We start from the raw sequence: 19,881 nt of genomic DNA, 5'->3' as shown, positions 1-19,881 counted from the left end.
GACGTCACAAACTACCTTGTAACCAATCAGATCAACGTGTGATCGTCAACCAGTGGATCTCTGAGCTGAGTGAGTGAGTGGAGGCGGGGCTCATTTGCATATTCATAGAACCGCGCATACTAAATGAAGCTATTTTAAGGCTTTATTTTAGGGATAAAATGATTGACTACAGGGGGACTTTAAAGAAAACTAACAAGTATACTTGCCGTATAAAACTACTAAACTAGAGTTAACAGAGTATACTTCAAATGGCACTTTCATAAACTAAAGAAAGTATTTGACTAGTAAACTATCAGTATACCTTTAAGTTCACTTGTAGTATAGATGCAGTAGCAAAGAAACATACTTAAAAGTAAACTTTTATACACTAAAAAGTTGGTCAATTTAGTCCCAAGTTCTACTGAAATAGTACACTTACAAGTATACTACAAGAACATTGATATCATTATACTTACTACATAAAGTATACTTAAAATATACTTAAACCTTACATAAGTATACTTAAAATGATCTTGAAGTGTGCTTATTTTGAATAAGGGCCGCCAAATTTCCACATGCAAACTGACCCGTGGATGTTTAGGAAAGTGAGTTTTTGTGCCAATCTAGTGGTTTACAGGAGATTACAATCAAATGCACCTTCATCCCTGCGGTACCCTACCGTATATACACTGATGAAACAGTGAGCAGTTTTCTGCAGAAGGTCTTCGCGATCACACCGCAGCCACGGGCTGACCCTCATTGACCCCGTTCACTATCATCCCTCTCAGCGAGCGAGTCCTGAAGGACCCTTCGGGGTAGATGGAGTCGGGCTTGTGTTCGCAGCGGAAGAACATGAGGAAGCCGTTCCTGTAATTCTGGTTCATCCAGCCGTAGAGCAGCGGGTTGACGAACGTCGAGCACATCGCCACGATGTGAAACAGGGTGTAAATGAGTTTGTACTCTTTGAACTTGAGAATCAAGTCGAGATCGCTGGCCAGCTGAAACACGTGGAAGGGAAGCCAGCAGACGGCGAAGACCACGACCACCAGCGCTAGCATCTTAGTGGTCTTCTTCCGGCGCGTGAGGCCGTCGCTGCGACTGGACGGGCTAACGTGGTTCTTCAGCTTCATCCAGATGCACACGTAAGCATAGCTGATGATCGCTAAAGGGACCACATACTGCAAGAGGAGCATGGAGACGCTGTAGACGACGTTGGTGCCGCTAGGCCACTTCTCAGAGCAAACCGCGATGCGTAAGTCAATGTACGGGATTTCCTCGTAGCGATACTCTCGGAAAATCGCTAGCGGACCGGCTAGCACTGCGCCGAGCGTCCAGGTCAGGCCGATGATGATGAAGCTTGTGCAGCGATTGAGGCGCTGGCCGAGGTGGAAGACGATACAGCGGTAGCGCTCGATGGCGATTACCGTTAGCGTGAGAATGGACACGTGGACGCTGAGAGCCTGGCCGTACGGCACCATGTGACACATCACCGCGCCGAATTTCCATTCGTCCAGCAACGTGTAAACCAGCGTGAACGGCAAACACACCGAGTCCACCATCAGATCCGCCAGGGCCAGATTCGCAATGAAGTAGTTGGTGACGGTGCGCATGTTTCGGTACAGGACGATCATGTAAATGACGAGGGTGTTCCCCACAAGTCCTAGCAGGATTATGAGCGAATATGCGAAGATGAGAGAGATCTGAACGCCCAGGTGTTTGGTGATGTCGTCCACAAACGCTGGTTTGTAGGTGTTGACGCTGCTGGCGTTTCCCAGATCTGCATCGTGGAGCGTGTCCTCCGTTGCATTGGCTTGATCTGATTGGCCCATGCTGACCTGGATTTACAACATCAACCTGTCAGGAAGAAGAGAAAATGTTCAATTCCGTTTCCAAAATGGCAGCCATGTGGAGGTCAATCACATGACACAAATGCATTTCATACATCCACTGACCAGAATAAACCTCTTCTATGAAGAGCATGTTTTTAACCCTCGTGTGTCAGTTAAAAAAAGTTACACATGGTCCATAGTGGATAAAAATGTCTTAAAAATGTGAAGCTCAGACTTAAGTTTGGTCTCATTTTAAAGAAGACCCGTGGCAGATTAGTGTTGAAGTGAAAAAAGTATAAAAAGTAAAACCAATAAAAAGTTTTAAGGTTTGAGTTTATGAAAAAATGTCTATTTTATGAAAGATGTTTCACAAAGCCATAAATCTAAACAAGTCGTGATCCAAATTTGAGGCTGATATATTGAGCTTTCAGTGAGTGTGTGTTTGAGCGCAGTAACAGATTTTTCCCTTTAGATGCAGGAAAACTCACTGGGACAAACAGTGGATGATTTGCAGAAGAGTTTTCATCTCTCAAATATTACAAGCACACACACACACACACACACACACACACATAATTTATCCAATTGGCTCTATAATATGCAGAAGCAGAAAACAGGAATAAAGTGAGTTTTTGCTTTATAGGCCAAACCTGAGAAAATGGCACATCTGGTAAAAAGATAGTCAAAATTTACATTTTTGAAGCCTTGCCAACAGAATTAAAGCCTATTAACAAATATTGCATCCTTTTATAGTTAAACGGCCCTGGGATTAAAAATTGCAGTTTTAATGGGTTTCAATGGGGTGATTTTTGTCCTGAAGGTTCCGAGAGGAACTATTGTGTGTTACCAGTGCAAAATAGATTTATTAAAGGAAATGGGTGTGAAATAGTAAAATTCCAATAAAAATACACACCTGTGCCAAAATGTATGCAGTTGGCATTAATAACACAGACAGAATGATCAAAAAGACAAAACTGAAAAAGACAAAAATGTCCATAAGGATGCTCAATTTCTGAATTAAAGTTGTAATAAAATTACAATAATGCTTGGCAGAGGCCATTTGCACTAGTTATTGTTTGCTCCTCTGTGTATTAGTACATTATAAAACATATTTAGTGTATACTAAACACCCCATTCCTATTAAAGTCACCATGAAATCCAAATGGACAGTTATTGCTTTTTAACGGAATATTGCAGTTTCTTATAAATTATTTATCGGTGCATATCATTCTAGTTTTAAATACGTGTGCCTCGTAATCTTGAATCAAACTAACTTGCAGCATCTCTTCTCTTCTCTGATGACGAGGGCGGGGCTATAACCTGTCACTCACATGAGATCAGCCAATGGCAAACCACAACCATCCAATCAATTCCCCACAGACACAATCAAGCCCCGCCCACATTTGTTCTTGTTCCAGAGGCGTCTCACTCGGATATACGACACAACAGAGGAGAAAATGACTTGACTTGTCATGTCAGGCACGTTATTTCTGCTTTAATGTCTTCTGTATGCGATGGGAAAAGTGGTCAGATTGAACAGCAGATTGTTTTGTGTCAAAAACTAAATCAAGTGGATTTAGAGGGTGGTGTGGCGCAATGGATAAGACACATGCCTTTGGTGTGAGAGACCCGGGTTCGAATCCACTGTGAGACACCAATGTGTCCCTGAGCAAGACACTTAACCTGTAGTTGCTCCAGAGGCGTGCGACCTCTGACATATATAGCAATTGTAAGTCGCTTTGGATAAAAGCGTCAGCTAAATGAATAAATGTAAATGTAAATGTAAAGTTTACTCTCCACAACACTGCTCCTGTTATCAGATGGGTTTCTTTTGTTGTTTTGTCTGATGAACCAGATAATGGTGGACAGACTTAGTCTAAATAGCATTTGCCAACAAGCAACCAGCCTGAAGGTGATTTTTAATCAATATATGAACAGTATTTTTAACCATTTAAAACCCAGAACTACTTCTTGCACCACATTCGTGTTGTGTTGCTCTAAATGATACTCTGATATTAGTGCATAACGTGATGACGTTCAGAAAGTTGAAATAATAAAATAAAAGACTGAAGTGTTCAATAGTCTGTTGGAGCCACAGTACGTGGACTTTGTTTGAAGAACATATGAAACGGGGCGGGGGAACAGTTCACATTTCATTGCACATGCTCAATTATAAATGCACGTCAGAGATCTCATTCTCAGCATGGAGGATTTTTTAGATGACATCTGAACAATGTCTTTTCTTTCCGCGTGTGCAGATGGAGCAGAAGTGAGCGATGCTCTGGCTGAGACATGCACACCTGATGAAATATGTAGTGTGGAAGGTAAGCCATAATAAATCATTACAATACCGCAGGGCATATAACTGAGAGTCAGATAATAACATCATTAGACTGAAAAATGGCAGCTGAGATATTGGCATTTCACACAGTTTACACAAACACAGCCATCTTTGATTTCTTTGTTTTTCATTTTCAATTAAAGCTAGTATTAAATGACAACTATCGTGGCTATGCTACCAAAATACTGAACTAGATTTAATTACAAAAAGGTTAACGAGGCTCTTTTCTTGCTCATGAGAGATGAATAGAGCTTCATTAAAACCCCATTTGCAGGCAGCTCAAAGCAAGACAATGCAGAGCTTTTTCTGAGAGCGATTGGAGCTCGAGAGCACATTTAGAAGTGCCTATATTGTCATTTAAGCTGATTATATGACTCAAACTGTACGGACAGCTATTTGCTCAAGGGGAAATGAAAATTGCCAATAAAGACTTTGACATCTCAGGTCATTTAGAGACTGAAAACAGAAACACTGCTCTAATGTGGTCTTCCCTCCGCAAGAGATGGCACAAGTTTTCGCAGGACACTCCATCTTTTCAGGGCGCATTGAATTAAAAAAAAAGGAAACTAGGTTGTAACACTGTTTTTAGCTGATGGGTATTTCTGTTGTTCCTCATAAAAAAGAGTATTGCCTCCATTTGTTACTGAGCTATAGCCGGCGCTCAGAGATGTGAAGGTGTGTACAAAAGCTTTTTGGCCATGAACATAAATGCTTTGCTTTATGATATAACCATTTTGGTATCAGGTTTCGCCCTTTAAAGTCAACATGATAAGGCATTCACAGTCTACTTTCCTTCTCAATATGTATTTACCAAAATATCCATTGGAAAAGTGGATGATCCATTCTTGAACTGCTAATATAGCATTTTACAGCATATTAGCAGTTATATGTTAATAATAACTGCTAATATAGCTGTTTGACCTTTGGTTAAAGGTAAAACTATGTGACTTTCAAAAAACAAAAGTGCACTCATTTTGTGGAAGAACATTGTTTTGGTTGTGCTTTGGCTCTGCGTGACGGTGACCTTTGGTTAAAGGTACAACTATAGCCGCTTTCCGACCGGAGGAACCTTTTCACAGTTCCTAGAACTATTGGCTAAAGTACCCGGATGTCGGCGTGTTCGCACCGCAGGAACTACGATTTTAGTTCTAGGAACTCCATTTGGAGGAACTAATTTAGGTCCTACTTCAGAGTAGGGTCTAAACCAGCACTATAGGAACTACCCGTGACGTTAGTGTACGCTGATTGACCGAACGCACGCGGAACACCAGCACCCGCCATTTTTAAAACAGCTATAATGTAAACACACAGATTATAGCCTATATATTTACTCCAGAAACTAACTATACAAACATGGAAAACAGTGAAAGATGGGTCTCTAAACCTTTATGCTGAAGAGAAAATCCAACGCAACTTTGAGGGGACCAAGCCAAACATGATTATGTTTATCTGCCCAGCTAGCAACACTGGACATCAACCACACGGCTAATAACCTTTTTTTTCATATACTGTCTACTTTCTATAACAGTTCTATCTAATAACATATTAAACAGTACTGTTAGACAGATCGCTAACTAATAAACACAGAGAATGCGAGCATTGTTTGCCCTGGCGTTCTCAGCGCCGCCAAAATAAAGGTCCGTCGCGCCGTCAAAATAAAAGTCGCCGTGCTTGCGTCACTCCCTTACCCCTCCTACCAGTTCCTATGGCCACTTGGCCAGTGCGAACGCAAACAGCAAAACTGAGTTTGGGGGAGAGTAGTTCCTAGAACTGTTTAGAAGTGGACAGTTCCTATAACTAACTTCCTATAACTACTTGGTCGGAAAGCGGCTTATGTGACTTTCAAAAACAAAAGTGCACTCATTTTGCGGGAGAACATTGTTTTGGTTGTGCTTTGGCTCTGCGTGACTGTGCGGATGAATATGGCTCTTTCTCATAACTACAAAGAGAGCGAGAGAGAGATTATCCTATTAGTGAATGTGTCAAATATGGAAATCAAAGGATAAAATTAAAAGAGGAATTACTGAAATTTGGGGAAAATATATTGAACCTTAAAAATCTTTTTAAAATTGGAGAGCAGATAATGGGAGCTTTGTTTAACTTTTTGAAAGAAACTGGTTTAATGAAAAGGATTTAAATTGATCGGTGAAGTTATTATAAAGGTAGAAAGAAGGTAAAGTAAAGGTTGTAAATTTTTTTTTTTTTTTTTTTAATCTATCCTGATAAGATGCTTACATTTCTGGCCCACACTCTAGCACAGTAGGTGGCGGATATGCACCTTAAATGCGGTTGCCACCCGCCATTAAAAGAAAGAAGAAGAAGAAGAAGAGAGATCCTCCTGCTCATAAAACATTGACTGCTCGGCTTAAAGCGTAACTCTCGCCAAAATGCAACCTAGGCTCTTTTTGTTAATCTACCCGAGGCAAACTTTCGTTTAAAAGCATAATTAGAATGGAAACGCCACTTTTAAGTTTGACCGTATTTTTGTTTTAGGTTAAATGCCTTGTGAATGGGAGTGCTTGGGGCACTTTTATGATAGCATCAAAAATCGCTATTTTTAAAACACTAAGAAGGCTCGACACAACATGAAACTGTGCTGGAAGTGTCACCAGGGGCTCTACACATGAACTCCAGCATTGAGAACATTGTTTGTGGACACAGAGTTTACTAAAGAGAAAGATTTTGAACAACTCACTGTGTTTCCGTCCGCCGGCATTTTGTCAGTCAAAAATAGTCGATCTCCGAGGAGAATAAAGATGGAAAGATCCTAAAGCTTAGTTCAATATTAATTCACGGATAATTTGTTGTTTTGTCGTTTCCTGAAAATCAATATTGACCTTGTATTTGAAAAAGGATCCTTATATAAGAAGCAATACTAAAATTCAGAGTCAGTTCATTCGCATTCGGAAATCGACTATTTGTGACTGACAAAATGCCGGCGGACGGAAACACAGTGAGTTGTTCAAAATCTTTCTCTTTAGTAAACTCTGTGTCCACAAACAATGTTCTCAATGCTGGAGTTCATGTGTAGAGCCCCTGGTGACACTTCCAGCACAGTTTCATGTTGTGTCGAGCCTTCTTAGTGTTTAAAAATAGCGATTTTTGATGCTATCATAGTCGTGCCCCAAGCACTCCCATTCACAAGGCATTTAACCTAAAACAAAAATACGGTCAAACTTAAAAGTGGCGTTTCCATTCTAATTATGCTTTTAAACGAAAGTTTGCCTCGGGTAGATTCACAAAAAGAGCCTAGGTTGCATTTTGGGGAGAGTTACGCTTTAAAGGGCACCTATTATGCAAAATTCACTTTTATATTGTTTTTGAACATATTTATGTGTCCACAGTGTGTGTACACAACCAGCCTTTTGTGGTAAAAATCTGAGCATTTAACAGCAGCATTCAAGTACGAAATCTATTCTTATTAAAGCTACTAAAGTTATTCAGTCAAGAGCAGTGCTTCTGTTTTTCTTTTGTTGTTTGACTGATATTAACAGCATTTATATCAACAGTTCCTGTATATTACGCTGCTGCCACTTTAATACACAGATCTAATATACACATGCAATTTCTTTCCCTGCTGTTTACTTTCACAGACATAACCGAGTGTGTTTATGTGAACTTTGTGTGTTTTTGACATAACCTTGTGTGTATTTGATAGTTTAACTAGTTTAATACTCCGTCTGACATCCAGCTTTCTGTGCGCTGCTTCAGATGTGTGCGCTCAGAAAACCATATATCCATATATTTAAACCATACATTTAAACTGAAATGGCTTTAACATGCATGCAGATAATTAACTTTCATGATGATGAAGAACTGCCATGTCATGTGAGCGTCAACATGATAGAGAGGATAATCAAAACCAAACAGATGTTTTAGTTTTTGGTAGAGTTTCCGAGGCACGAGCTGTAAAGGCTCCGCCCCTCTTCTGGAAAGGGCGCGGGAAGCAGCAGCTCATTTGCATTTAAAGATACATGCAGGAAAACAGCATGTTTTTCCTTCCACTCAAAAATGGGCACACACACACACACACACACCAGACACTCACTCACACACACACTCCCACACCAGACACTCACACACACCCACACCAGACTCTCACACACACACTCCCACAACAGACACAAAGCAGCCAGAGCAACTTCACTCTATTTACGGATATGACGAGACATAATAGCATCTATTTAATATCAAGAAACACAGGGAATGTGAAATATGAAAGTAAACAAGGTCACTTTTGATTTCATGTAGAGGGATATGCCAAATATCGAAAGGACATTGTTAATTTACAGTCGTAGCCTATGTGCTTTAGCATTTCTGTTCACGTCCTGCAGTACAATGTGCAGATTTTCTGAGTTTGTCCACCAGAGACACACGCTTGAATCCAAGACACTATTCATCAATAGTTCATATCCCTCAAGAAACAAGTGATTGGAAGGAAAGGTTGTGCGTATACAACCTTTCCTTTTAATTTTCATTCAGTGAGAGTCCAATCACTTGTTTCTAATGGATCAAGACAGGACAAATTGGATTCTTATGATCTCTCTTTCTTGAAGGCATTGTGTGTATTAAATCATCCAAAGTGCTTAATGAATATCAAGCATTCTGAGATGAAAACCAATGGCAAAACACTTCAGAATAGCCGCTGGTTTTATGTTGTTCACTGCTCTACAGGGTCAGATGATTGTGTCCTCAGTGAATCAGCTTGACTGGCATTATGATGTTCTGCTCCTCCTCCTCCACATCAACACTGCACTAACTCATGAAGAACGCTCTTTACTGAGCCAGACACTGTCCAGATAATGCAATCACACAATAACTACAAAAGCATTGGAAGAACTGTCTACGTAATGTAAAAAGAACATTATATAATGTTATTATCTACTAAATAATAATAATAATGCATAGTAATATAGTAGGAATGATGTACTCTGTGGTTTAAAAAAAAAACGCAAAACAGATAAAACTCAACAATCAATTACAAACCAAGGCTGAGTAGAATTTTGGATTTGGCTCGCTTTCAGTTCATGAGATGAGTTGGAGTTGAATTGGCCGTATCCCACAGGATGTTGAGTTGGAATGACAGGAAGAGGAATTTACTGAAGTGGAATGCAAAGAAATTCAATAATCACACACACCCCACAGGAATTTCATTAAATCTTATGGACAAAACAAATATAATCACTTCATTCATTTTGACAAATTATGCCATTTATCAACTAATTAGACATTCTGTATTTGTCTAAATGTGAATTATACATATAGCCTATTCTGGGGTAAATCTGTGAAATGTAATCCTTCAAATGAATTTATTACACATTACGAATAATCTAAGTATGTTTTTTATAGCTAGCATTTTTTACACCTTGTTATTAGTATCATATCTCATATACTGATGGTAATTCGCTTTGAAAATTACAGTTATCATTTTGTTTGAATGTCATGCCATTTTAATTCCATTTTCTGAAATTCAAATTCGAATATTTTTAATTGTGCACAATCCTAATACCTGCCGCGTGACATATTTAACTGAAATCCACATTTCTCCATCGTATTGAATACTACAAAAAACGCTTTAACCCAGAGATCAGTGCACTCACCTTATGTTTGAGACATCAGCGCTGTAATAGCCGGGATTATGATGATGATAGTTCATACGCGGGGAAGTTCACGCATCTCCTCTGCGCGCGACAGCTTCACGCTATTGAACCTTTCAGGATCCGCTTCATCCTCGCAAACAAACCCGATCACAGCACACTCAATGCATATCCGTGGACGGAGGAAAAAAACACATGCACTTTTTTAAAGCAAAGCACCTCGAGATCAGATGTAGCTGGTGAACTTTAGGTGCATGAGCGCTTCTACATGCGGGCAGTGTGTGTGTGTGTGTGTGGGAGGAACTGCTCTAGTGGAGGGCTCTGTCCATGCAATGTGACGCTTTTCAATACACTCATTAAATCATCAGATATGATTGACAGTCAGTGCATTGAGGTATATGTATGACAGTTGAATCGGGATGGCATGCATAGCTCTATTTCAGTCATGCATGCCATCAGTCATCCATAATGAGATTCTAATTATAACGTCCTACTCTGTAAGGTCATACTCTGTAAAAAATAATACACTATATCTACTCAATAAAAATGTGGCAATAGATTACAAGCAATATTATTAATTGAATTCAACAAATAAGAATTTAGTTAGACTTAATCAAATTAATTATTTAAAAGTCAACCATTTAAAATGAGTACTGCCAATAGCACATTTTTTTAAGTAAAATTTAAAACAAAAGACATCAAAGATGAATTAAGCACTAATAATTTTTTATTGCCAACACTGAAGACACCAGATGATAATGAGCAGAATCACTGAAGAAAAAAGGTACACAAGAACTACAACTGACTTCAGTCACAGTCTTAGATGGAAATACATTGAATCTCTCGTATTACAAACCAGAATTACTTTATTTCTGTATTTCGTCAACAGTTCTTTTTGAGAATGAACAGGTTTAGATGTTGATGTTTTATTGAAAATGTTTGGTCACCATTATGGTGATCAGTATTTCCTTTATTGGGCAGTTTGACTCTTGACTTTTTGTGAGTTTGTGGTTTTTGTAACAGTATTATGCTAAATAATTTGTTGCAAAGGATAAGCAAAGACGTTCAGATGATAAAGTTTTAATCATCAAGTGGTTATTTGATATGGTATCACTTTATTTTGATGGTCCTTTTAATACATTTTGTTGACTTTAAGTAACTTTGCGAGATGGTCCTCACTGCAGAACACGAAATCCAGGGGGAGGAGTTGGATCCAGATCCAACTCCTCCCACCTTACATATACCTAAACCTACCCATCTCCACCCCTTAAATCTGGATCCAACTCCGCCCCCTGGATCTCGTGTACTGCAGAGAGGTGCTACTGAACTTTGCACCTACATGTCAACTAACTCTCAGAGTATTAGTAGACTGGTAGGTTTAGGGTTAGAATAAGTTGACATGTTTGCAAAGTTACTTATAGTCAACAAAATGTTCAAAAGGGACCATCAAAATAAAGTGTTACCTTTGATATTAGTAGTTCCCTTTCGAGGGAACTCGCGCTGCGTCGATGACGCTTTGGGAACGCCCCTGCGTGATTGCGTCCAACAGCCCAGCGGCTTCTTCCACCCAGCAAGAGAGCCCAATGTTTCAGTGCTCTTATTCTGAGGAACTAGATGTACTGAGTGTTGAAGATGACAATAAGGGGGAAGAGGATTCGCCACCTCTTTCCCCAGCATATGAGGACCTGGTGGAGGTGACTACTCGTGCCGTGGCTAAAGTAAATATTGAGTGGCCGGCCGAGAAAAGGTTCCTGTCATCAAATATATCACCTCCATCACGGGGCCTTCCATTTTTTTCCAGTTTACACAGTGAGCTGTCTATTCTAAGCCATATTCATCCCGTCTTTTTAGCCCCCAAGTCCATGTATATTCTGATATAAGGGGGCTGAACGAATATGGCTACGGGACGATGCCCAGGGCTGAACAGACGGAACAGCTAGCTATTGTCCCCTGGTTCAGCATCGTCCCTGAAGGCCCCAGTGCTACCCACTAAGCCACTGAAGACTACATCTAATTTAGTGAGTAAAGCATATACGGCAGCAGGTCAGGCCGGAGCATGCCTTCATACTATGGCAGTGTTACAGGCATATCAGGCTGATCTGCTGTGGGGATTCGGATAAGAGCGAGGGAGTAGGACCTGGCGTAGTTCGAGAACTGCGCCTGGCGACAGACTTGTCTCTCAGGGCCACCAAGGAGACCGCCAGACCCAGCCGTCTAGCTCCTCACACAGAGTACAGCAACAAGAGAGTGTCGCATCCCGTGCTCCTCCTCAAAAGTCATGGGGGCAGGGCCGACACTCAGCCGAAGCCTTTGAAGCAGAAGCCGGATCTGAGGACCGTTCTTCAAACTAAGAAGGCTTCGGCTCAGAAGAGGTCCTGACGCCACTGCTGAGGGCAGCCCCAACCGGGTTGGAGTGGTGTACACCTCAGTATACGGTGCCCGCTCCATCTCGGTGCCCTCAGGCGGCCGTTCTGCCAACCCCGCCACCCTTGGTGCCTCGGGGCGCAGCGGTCTCCAGCGAGCTCATGACTCAGTGCTTCCAGTTATACCAGAGGCCAGTCTCGAGAGGCTGCTACCCTTAGTAGATTATCTGACAGAATGGAAGAATCTGCCAAACATATCTCAGTGGGTCCTGCAGATAGTAGAAAGAGGATCCAGAATCCAGTTCGGTTCTCGTCCTCCACGCTACAACGGGGTGTTGCTCATGTTAGAGCATCCCGAGCAGGCTCTGGTAATGGAGCAAGAGGTGAAAGCTAGAGCAGGTGTACTCACCCGACAGAGAATCGGGCTTTTACAGCCGCCTCTTCATTGTTCCAAAAAAGGATGGGGGGTTGCGTCCTATACTAGATCTTCGACAGTTGAATCGTACAATCAAGAAACTCAAGTTCAAGATGCTGACACTCAGACAGATCGTGACTCAAATCAGGTCCGAGGACTGGTTTGTCCCGATAGATTTAAAAGACGCATGCTTACATGTCTCCAGCACAGGACGTTCCTGAGGTTTTCTTTCGGGGGCAGTGAATACCAATATCAGGTGCTTCCATTTGGTCTAGCTCTATCACACCGCACGTTCACGCAGTGCGTAGATGCAGCTCTGGCCCCGCTCAGGCTGCAGGGGATACGCACTCTGAACTACATCGACGACTGGCTGATTCCAGCGGAGTCAGAGCAGTTGGCGGTTCGGCATCGAGATGAAGAAAACCCAGTTGCCACTCGCATCAAATTCAAGACGCTGACGTTTGCCTACAGAACAACCACTAGCTCTGCTCCCTTTTACTTAAACTCATGACTTCAGACTTATGTGCCATCCAGAAACTTGCGCTCTGCAAGCGAACGACGTCTTGTGGTGCATCATCTCAAAGAGGCACAAAATCTCTTTCTCGGACCTTCACCATGACTGTTCCCTGCTGGAGGAATGATCTAACTCAACCAGAGCGGCTGAGTCCGGAGCCATTTTCAAGAAACGGCTGAAGACGCTTGTTTTTTCGACAGCACTTGATCCAGTAATACTAACACTTTCTCTTCTATTCTATTCTATTATTTAAAAAAAATAAAAAAAGTAAACGTACAGCGTTAGATTAAACTGAGAAGGGTCACAGCACTTGTATATTGTTGTCCTACTGTTAGTTTAACTGCTTCTATTGTTCTCATTTGTAAGTCGCTTTGGATAAAAGCGTCTGCTAAATGAATAAATGTAAATGTAAATGTCCTCGCACACATGCAGAAATTGGGGTTAAGGCTCAATGCCAAGAAGAGTGTGCCTTCTCCACTACAGAGAACCACTTTCCTTGGTGTGGTCTGGGATTCAGTCTCGATGCGAGCCGTCCTATCGCCCGCTGGTGTAGCTGCTATCCTCACAGCCACGAAAGAGCTCAAGCTAGGCCAGTGACTCACTGTGAAACAGTTCGAGAGACTGTTAGGCCTCATGTACAGCAGGCCAAAGGGTATCACATTGGATCTTTCATGGCTGTGAGGACTTTTTGAAAGTCACAGACCTTTCTAAAACAGAAAAAAAAGGATTTATCTAACACATAAATATGTGACAACTTGCCCCCGACTTGACATTTATGAAAAATACTTGTCAGTATTTTTGTCTAGAGAACAAACTTTTCATTCTTATTCTTATTCAATCTGTCAGTGTGGTTTTACTAATTTGTTTATCCAACAGCTTGGCTATTACAAAAAATATGAAAATATTAACATTTTAATTTGTTGGAAAGAATTCAGAAACATGATTCTAGTTTAAGAGGGCTTTGAAAAGATAAGAAAAGATAGGCCTATAAAAAAAAAAAAAAAAAAAAAAGCAAGCCTGCATACTTGGACTTTTGACTCTAAAGTTAGCTATTTAAATACACATCTTGTGACTTCTCCATGTGACTTCTCTCCATCTAAAATTATATAGTGTGATGATAATAGTGTGATTTATGTTGTTAGAAAAAAAACTCCACATTTTGTGTAAGGGACTAGCACTTGGCTATTATCAAGACATGAGAGATGTTACAATGAAATTTAGGCTACTACCATAAGTCTACTATAAGCTTATTATCAGTAGGGGAGAGTGGGGTAAGATGAGCCAGTGGGTAAGTTGACCCACCCCTTTATCTTGGCAACCGTACACTTTTATTGTCATGTGACCTTTTGGAACAACACATAATTTCTGACAGACTGTGAAAACTGTGAGTTTTTGGCTTGTCAAAAATAAATTTTAGTCTAACAGATGCAATGGCTGTTACATCAAAGCAAATTTGTCCAGGTCTAAAAATATCTATGATCCATATTGGTGACAGTGTATAAAACCATGCAAATCATTTAGCTAAATATTAGCCTGAATTGGTAAGCTAGTTAGTTTTGTCCAAAATGGCTGCTATTGGGCAAAGTGAGGCAAATGCTTTGGGGTAAATTGAGCCAGCATTTTAACTTACCCCACCATAAGGCACTAGTTAAGTTAAATCTCTGATGTATAAACTGGTATAATTTCAATTTAATATTATGCAACTGGTTTAGTTTATAATTTTTGTAAATATATTTTTTAGTTTGAGTTTATTTGATAGGAACAATGTACAATTACAGCAAATCCTTCTCTGATAAGAACCAGAAGATGCTTTTCACCTGATTTTAAACATATATATCTTTCCACCTGTAGTCCCTAACATGTTCGGCATTGCAGAAAACCATGCCAAGAATATTTTGACTAAATGTTTATTCGTTTCAGTATAACATTTATTCATTCATTCTAATTCATATTTGATTTAATATTACTTAAACTCTCTGTTTAGTTTTTGTTGTAAAAAAAATAAAAATGCATCACAATAAGTGTATTGTCATACAATAAGTGTAGTGCATTTTAGTAACTAAACTGAATTTTATTAGGTTTAGTGACAACATGTTACAATGTTTACATGTACATTTTCTGGTAAGCTATGCTTTTTTATTATTTCAATTCAATTCAATTATTGTGATTTGATTTTATATTGACTCATTTGGATAAATATTAGGTAGGCTACACAAGATAGGCGTTAATTTTTCTCAAGAAAAAAACAACTCACCAAATGCTGTAAACATACAGAGAGCCCTATAGGCTATTATTTAAGGTTAAAAATAACTCAAATTAAACATAATGTTTTTTTTTTAATAATAATAACAACTTTATTTAACGATATAAGTAAAAATATAATAAATATGTAATATAGGACACATATTTAGCAAAATACTCTCTATAGCTATTTTTTTCTTGCCAAAGTGCTATAGCCTATATTATGGTCATTAAATGGCTTTCCTGAGGTAAATGTGACATAATTGTTCTCCAGCTATGTTATTGACCTCTTCACGCTGATGAAAAACACTGATTGATCGATATTATGTATGAGGAATATACATTTCGGTTAGTTGTACAGTACTGTATCTTTCAACAGTGTTTTTTTTACTATTATTAGCTAGTAGAGATGATCTGTCACGTAACATTTACAAGCGCCAAAACGGTATTTATTGTTTGAATTTCGTAATAAAATTGACAGAATCTGAGAGCTGAGATTGTTTTATATCATAAGTAACCTGCTCTGGCTAGTCGGTCGGTCTCCGTGTCCTCTTTGCTTCGTGATTTTGACATGGATGTGTGGCGTGACGGTGAGAGCGTGTGAAAAGTGTCAATTGCGTGTGTCTCACGGGGAATGCGTGAGAGTTGGCAGCTCTATGGTCTCCCATCTAAGACCAGCCTGGTCAGCTAAAAAAAAAGTGTCCAAAACCTCTCTAAAACCAGCCTGGGAGACAGCCTGGCAGCCAGCTTAGGCTGGTTTTAGCTGTTTTTTCCGCCCAGCAGGGCTATGAATACAAAAAAACGTTTTTTCCCAAGATGTGGTAGGCCTGTACTCTTCAAAGTTTTGATTTCGTTTAAATCATGTGTTTAACCCATTGTGCGGCTGTCTGAATCATAATGAAAGTGAACCGAAAGCACTCCACACACACAGCACAAGAGTCTGACTTCTGAACTGATTGCGCAGTCTCTCTGCGGCTTCACACACAACCAAACCAAAGCACAGAGGGTAAGTTATACTGTTTATTTAATAACAGCACATATTTTTCATCTGCATCTTTATTTTCGTGTAACTTCAGTTGTGTTTAGCCGTGTAACAGTTAGCTAACTCACAGCAGGCTAATGTTTTGTTTACATCCACACCGAGAGCGCGTAACAGTGTTAACAACAGGATACGTTTGTGCATTTGCTTTAATAGAATATACTACCATATTGTGTAGTTAAAAAGTTTACATGTAAAGTTTATAGCTGTTGTAAAAGGCTACTAATATGCAGTTCGTCGAAAAATGCATTAGTTTCGGAAGCACTGAACTGTTATAGCATACTAAAAATCACAATATTAACCTTATTTCTGCCTAAATACCTTAGTTTTACTACATGTGGTAACATTAAGTATTTGCTGCGACTGTCGTCAATCATTAACCATGGGTTGCAGGACATGTGTTTTCAGACGTGTGTCATAATGCATGCTTGGTAGTACCATGAATGTGATTTTTAATCATAAATCATCTTGTTATTTTACATAGGCCTATCAGTACTCACAGCTGTGTAGAATCTGAGCCATTTCACTGTATATGAGGCAGATCCAATAATCGTATATAATGTGTTTACTGTAGTAATAAGAAATGAACTATGGTATGTTGACAATTGTATAATTCTGTAAGAGACACCATCATAATTTATCATATACTGAGTAGTAAAAATGAAACCAGACTAGTCTTTCAAGTCATCTGATTTTCTTTAAAGCTGGTCATGCCTTTTTAAAATCATTTAAGCGTAGACTGGCCTATGAACCCGAAAACTGATTACTAGGGGTGTGACGACATGCTTACCTCAAGAGACCAGACGATACAAGATATTGGGTTCAAGAGAACGAGATGACACAATATTTTAACTCTATTTTTAAGAAATATTCAATGATGAAATGCATGAGTGGAAAAATAGCCTTTTTTTCAACTGAAAGTCACAAAATGCAAAAAAATACAGATGCGTTTTGAAAGGTTTTAACTAATCTAGGGCTGTTACTAACGATTATTTTGGTAATTGGTTGATTATTTTGACGTTCAATCTAGTAAATGGATCATTTTTGTAGTAATCTAAGAGAACAATAGCCTTTAAAATGACTTAAAATACATATATAATAACAATGAGGCAATAATTGGCTCAAGAGCAAGTAATCCTGTGGTTTTATTGAACAACACTGATAAAATATAAATATTATCAACTTATGGACATAATGTATTATAACAAATGCCTACAGACTCAGAGGGCGCCAACAGCCTGGCGATTGTTGTCGTGACACTTTACAGCAGATCAAATCATTGTTTAATATTGGTCGAATAACATTTATTTCAAATGTCCACTTAATCTTAAATATTTAGCCACTTCTTTATGATAGAAATGCTACAGCGAGGGTCTAAACTTTTATTTTGTAATCGTGATTAACAACAGTTCGCATATTTAGAAGCATATTGATATTGAAGCATCGCGCTTCACTCTGAAAACCCGCAGCGCATATATTGAATTAATTGAATCGCAGTATTTGAGATTTCACAATAGCACTATTTTGGTAACACTTTACAATAAGGTTCATTAGTTAACATTAGTTAATGCGTTATCCAGCATGAACTAACAAAGAGCAATACATTTGTTACTGTATTTATTAATCACTGTTAATGTTAGTTAATAAAAATCCAGCTGTTCTTTGTTTGTTCATGTTAGTTCACAGTGCATTAACTAATGTTAACAAGATTTGAATAAAGTATTAGCCTAGTAAATGTTGAAATTAACAAAGATTAATAAATGCTGTATAAGTGCAGGTCATGCTAACTAATGTAGTTAATTATTGTTAAGTGTTACCATGATTTTTAAATGGTTTTACTATGTCATGCAAAACGGTCTCGCTGTGGCTGTGTTTGTGCAACTGGCCCCAGGTGATTATTGTTCATGTTTGTTCTTACATGAAGTGCTCCAGAAGTGAAAGTGAAACCGTGCTCATGGCGTCCAGCAGGAGCAGGACGAGTCTGCGAGAGGACCTGACGTGCGCCATCTGCTTCGAGCTCTTCAGGGAGCCCGTGATGCTGGGCTGCATGCACCACTTCTGCCGGAGATGCATCGTGTCGTACTGGAAGAGCGTCAGGGGTCCGGCGTCCTGCCCTCAGTGCAGGCAAGAGTTCCCCAACAGGAGCTTTCAGACCAACTACTTAGTGGCTGGTGTGGTGGAGAAGGTCAGGGCCGGCTCCACGCCTGCATCTATCAAGCTTCTGGAGGTGAGTTTCCGCTCACAGTCAGGACTAGGGCTGGGTATCGGCTCGGATGGTCCAATTCGATTCGATTTTCGATTCCCGATTCGACTCAATGAATATAGATTTAATACCCTATATGTGACCCTGGACCACAAAACCAGTCACATGGGTCAAATTGAGATTTATACATCATCTGAAAGCTGAATAAATAAGCTTTCCATTGATGTATGGTTTGTTAGGACAGGACAATATTTGGCAGAGATACAACTATTGAACATCTGAGGGTGCAAAATAATCAAAACATTGAGAAAATCTCCTTTAAAGTTGGGCATTTATGTTGGTGATTGTGCTGCATTCACTCACACAAATACATGTTTTATGGGTCAATGACGTGACGCCTACATTTTCTGTCCGATTGCATTTTTTCAGGCAAAAATGGGTTTAAATGCCTAAAAAGATACTGCATATTTGTAGTACCTCTCCCATGTATGTACTCCCTTTAACTTTTCAAAAACCTTTACTTATTTGTTATTTTTTTTGTTATTTAAAGTGTCAAAACATCATGTGGTGCGACCGTCTGGCCATAACTTCTGTTTTGAAAACATCTTTGAAATTACAAATTTATATTCTGCACTATTTGGCATGATTTCCAAAATGTTTTGTAATCCTTTAAAAAAATTCAAAGCATTTGCATTTATATTTCCATCATAATATACAAACAAACTTTGTCCGATGATGTCCATTTTATGAAATATCATGTGGTGCGACCATCAAGGAACTACCATTTTGGGACTTTGGGACACAGGAAGTTACATCATAAACCAATTTACCAAGGACCCATGGAAGCAGCAAGCAGGTTTGTAATTCTCTCAAATTGGAAAAATAAATAAACCTTTGTAATGGTTGGTATGTAGTTGCCAAATTTGGATGTCATGTGGTATGACCTCAAAAAAAAAGTAATATTAAAGTTATTTCTACAAATATATATTTTTATTATAAATTTCATAGTGACCTTTTTTGGCAAGCTAGCTTGTTTTGTTTAGGTGGCCAATTCTGTGCCTGTAAATTATGACTGAATTTGAAAATATCATGTGGTGCGACCACTCATCATGTGGTGCGACCAATAAAAGCAATCACTGTATTAAATTTTAAATAAAATATCTTATTTCTGTGGCTGAAATATGAATCACTGATTCAGTATGCTTTAGTAAATTATATTTTTAAAACATTTCTATCAGTTTTATGTGATTTACAGGAAAAATAAGTCTGTTAACTAGATTTAAGAAGGCAACTCGGAAATTATAGAACAAAAAATGAGATCGTTATTTACAAAAACTCAAAAGAAATGCAAATACTTGGT

General features: G+C 39.2%; 2 protein-coding genes across 2 annotated transcripts in view; one reads left to right on the top strand and one right to left on the bottom strand.

Moving 5' to 3' along the window:
* Positions 1–518: 518 nt before the first annotated feature.
* npy7r (neuropeptide Y receptor Y7) lies at positions 519–9,830 on the bottom strand. The gene is made up of 2 exons (XM_084429492.1): positions 9,750–9,830; positions 519–1,833 (listed from the first exon to the last, which is right to left on the bottom strand). Exon 2 carries the CDS (start codon positions 1,806–1,808, stop codon positions 711–713), a length of 1,098 nt encoding a protein of 365 aa, XP_084285618.1. The 5' UTR covers positions 1,809–1,833; positions 9,750–9,830; the 3' UTR covers positions 519–710.
* A 6,047-nt stretch (positions 9,831–15,877) lies between these two features.
* trim105 (tripartite motif containing 105) overlaps positions 15,878–19,881 on the top strand; it is a 24,726-nt gene continuing 20,722 nt past the window's right edge. The window contains exons 1-2 of the mRNA XM_084431135.1: positions 15,878–16,285; positions 18,243–18,545. Coding sequence (XP_084287261.1) covers positions 18,273–18,545 — 273 coding nt within the window. The 5' untranslated portion in view covers positions 15,878–16,285; positions 18,243–18,272. The remainder of the gene's footprint in view (positions 16,286–18,242; positions 18,546–19,881) is intronic.

This window comes from Rutilus rutilus, assembly GCF_951802725.1.
Source record: "Rutilus rutilus genome assembly, chromosome: 14".
Lineage (NCBI taxonomy): Eukaryota > Metazoa > Chordata > Actinopteri > Cypriniformes > Leuciscidae > Rutilus > Rutilus rutilus.
The sequence above is the reverse complement of the archived record's forward strand: the minus strand, read 5'-3'. Positions and strand labels throughout refer to the sequence as shown.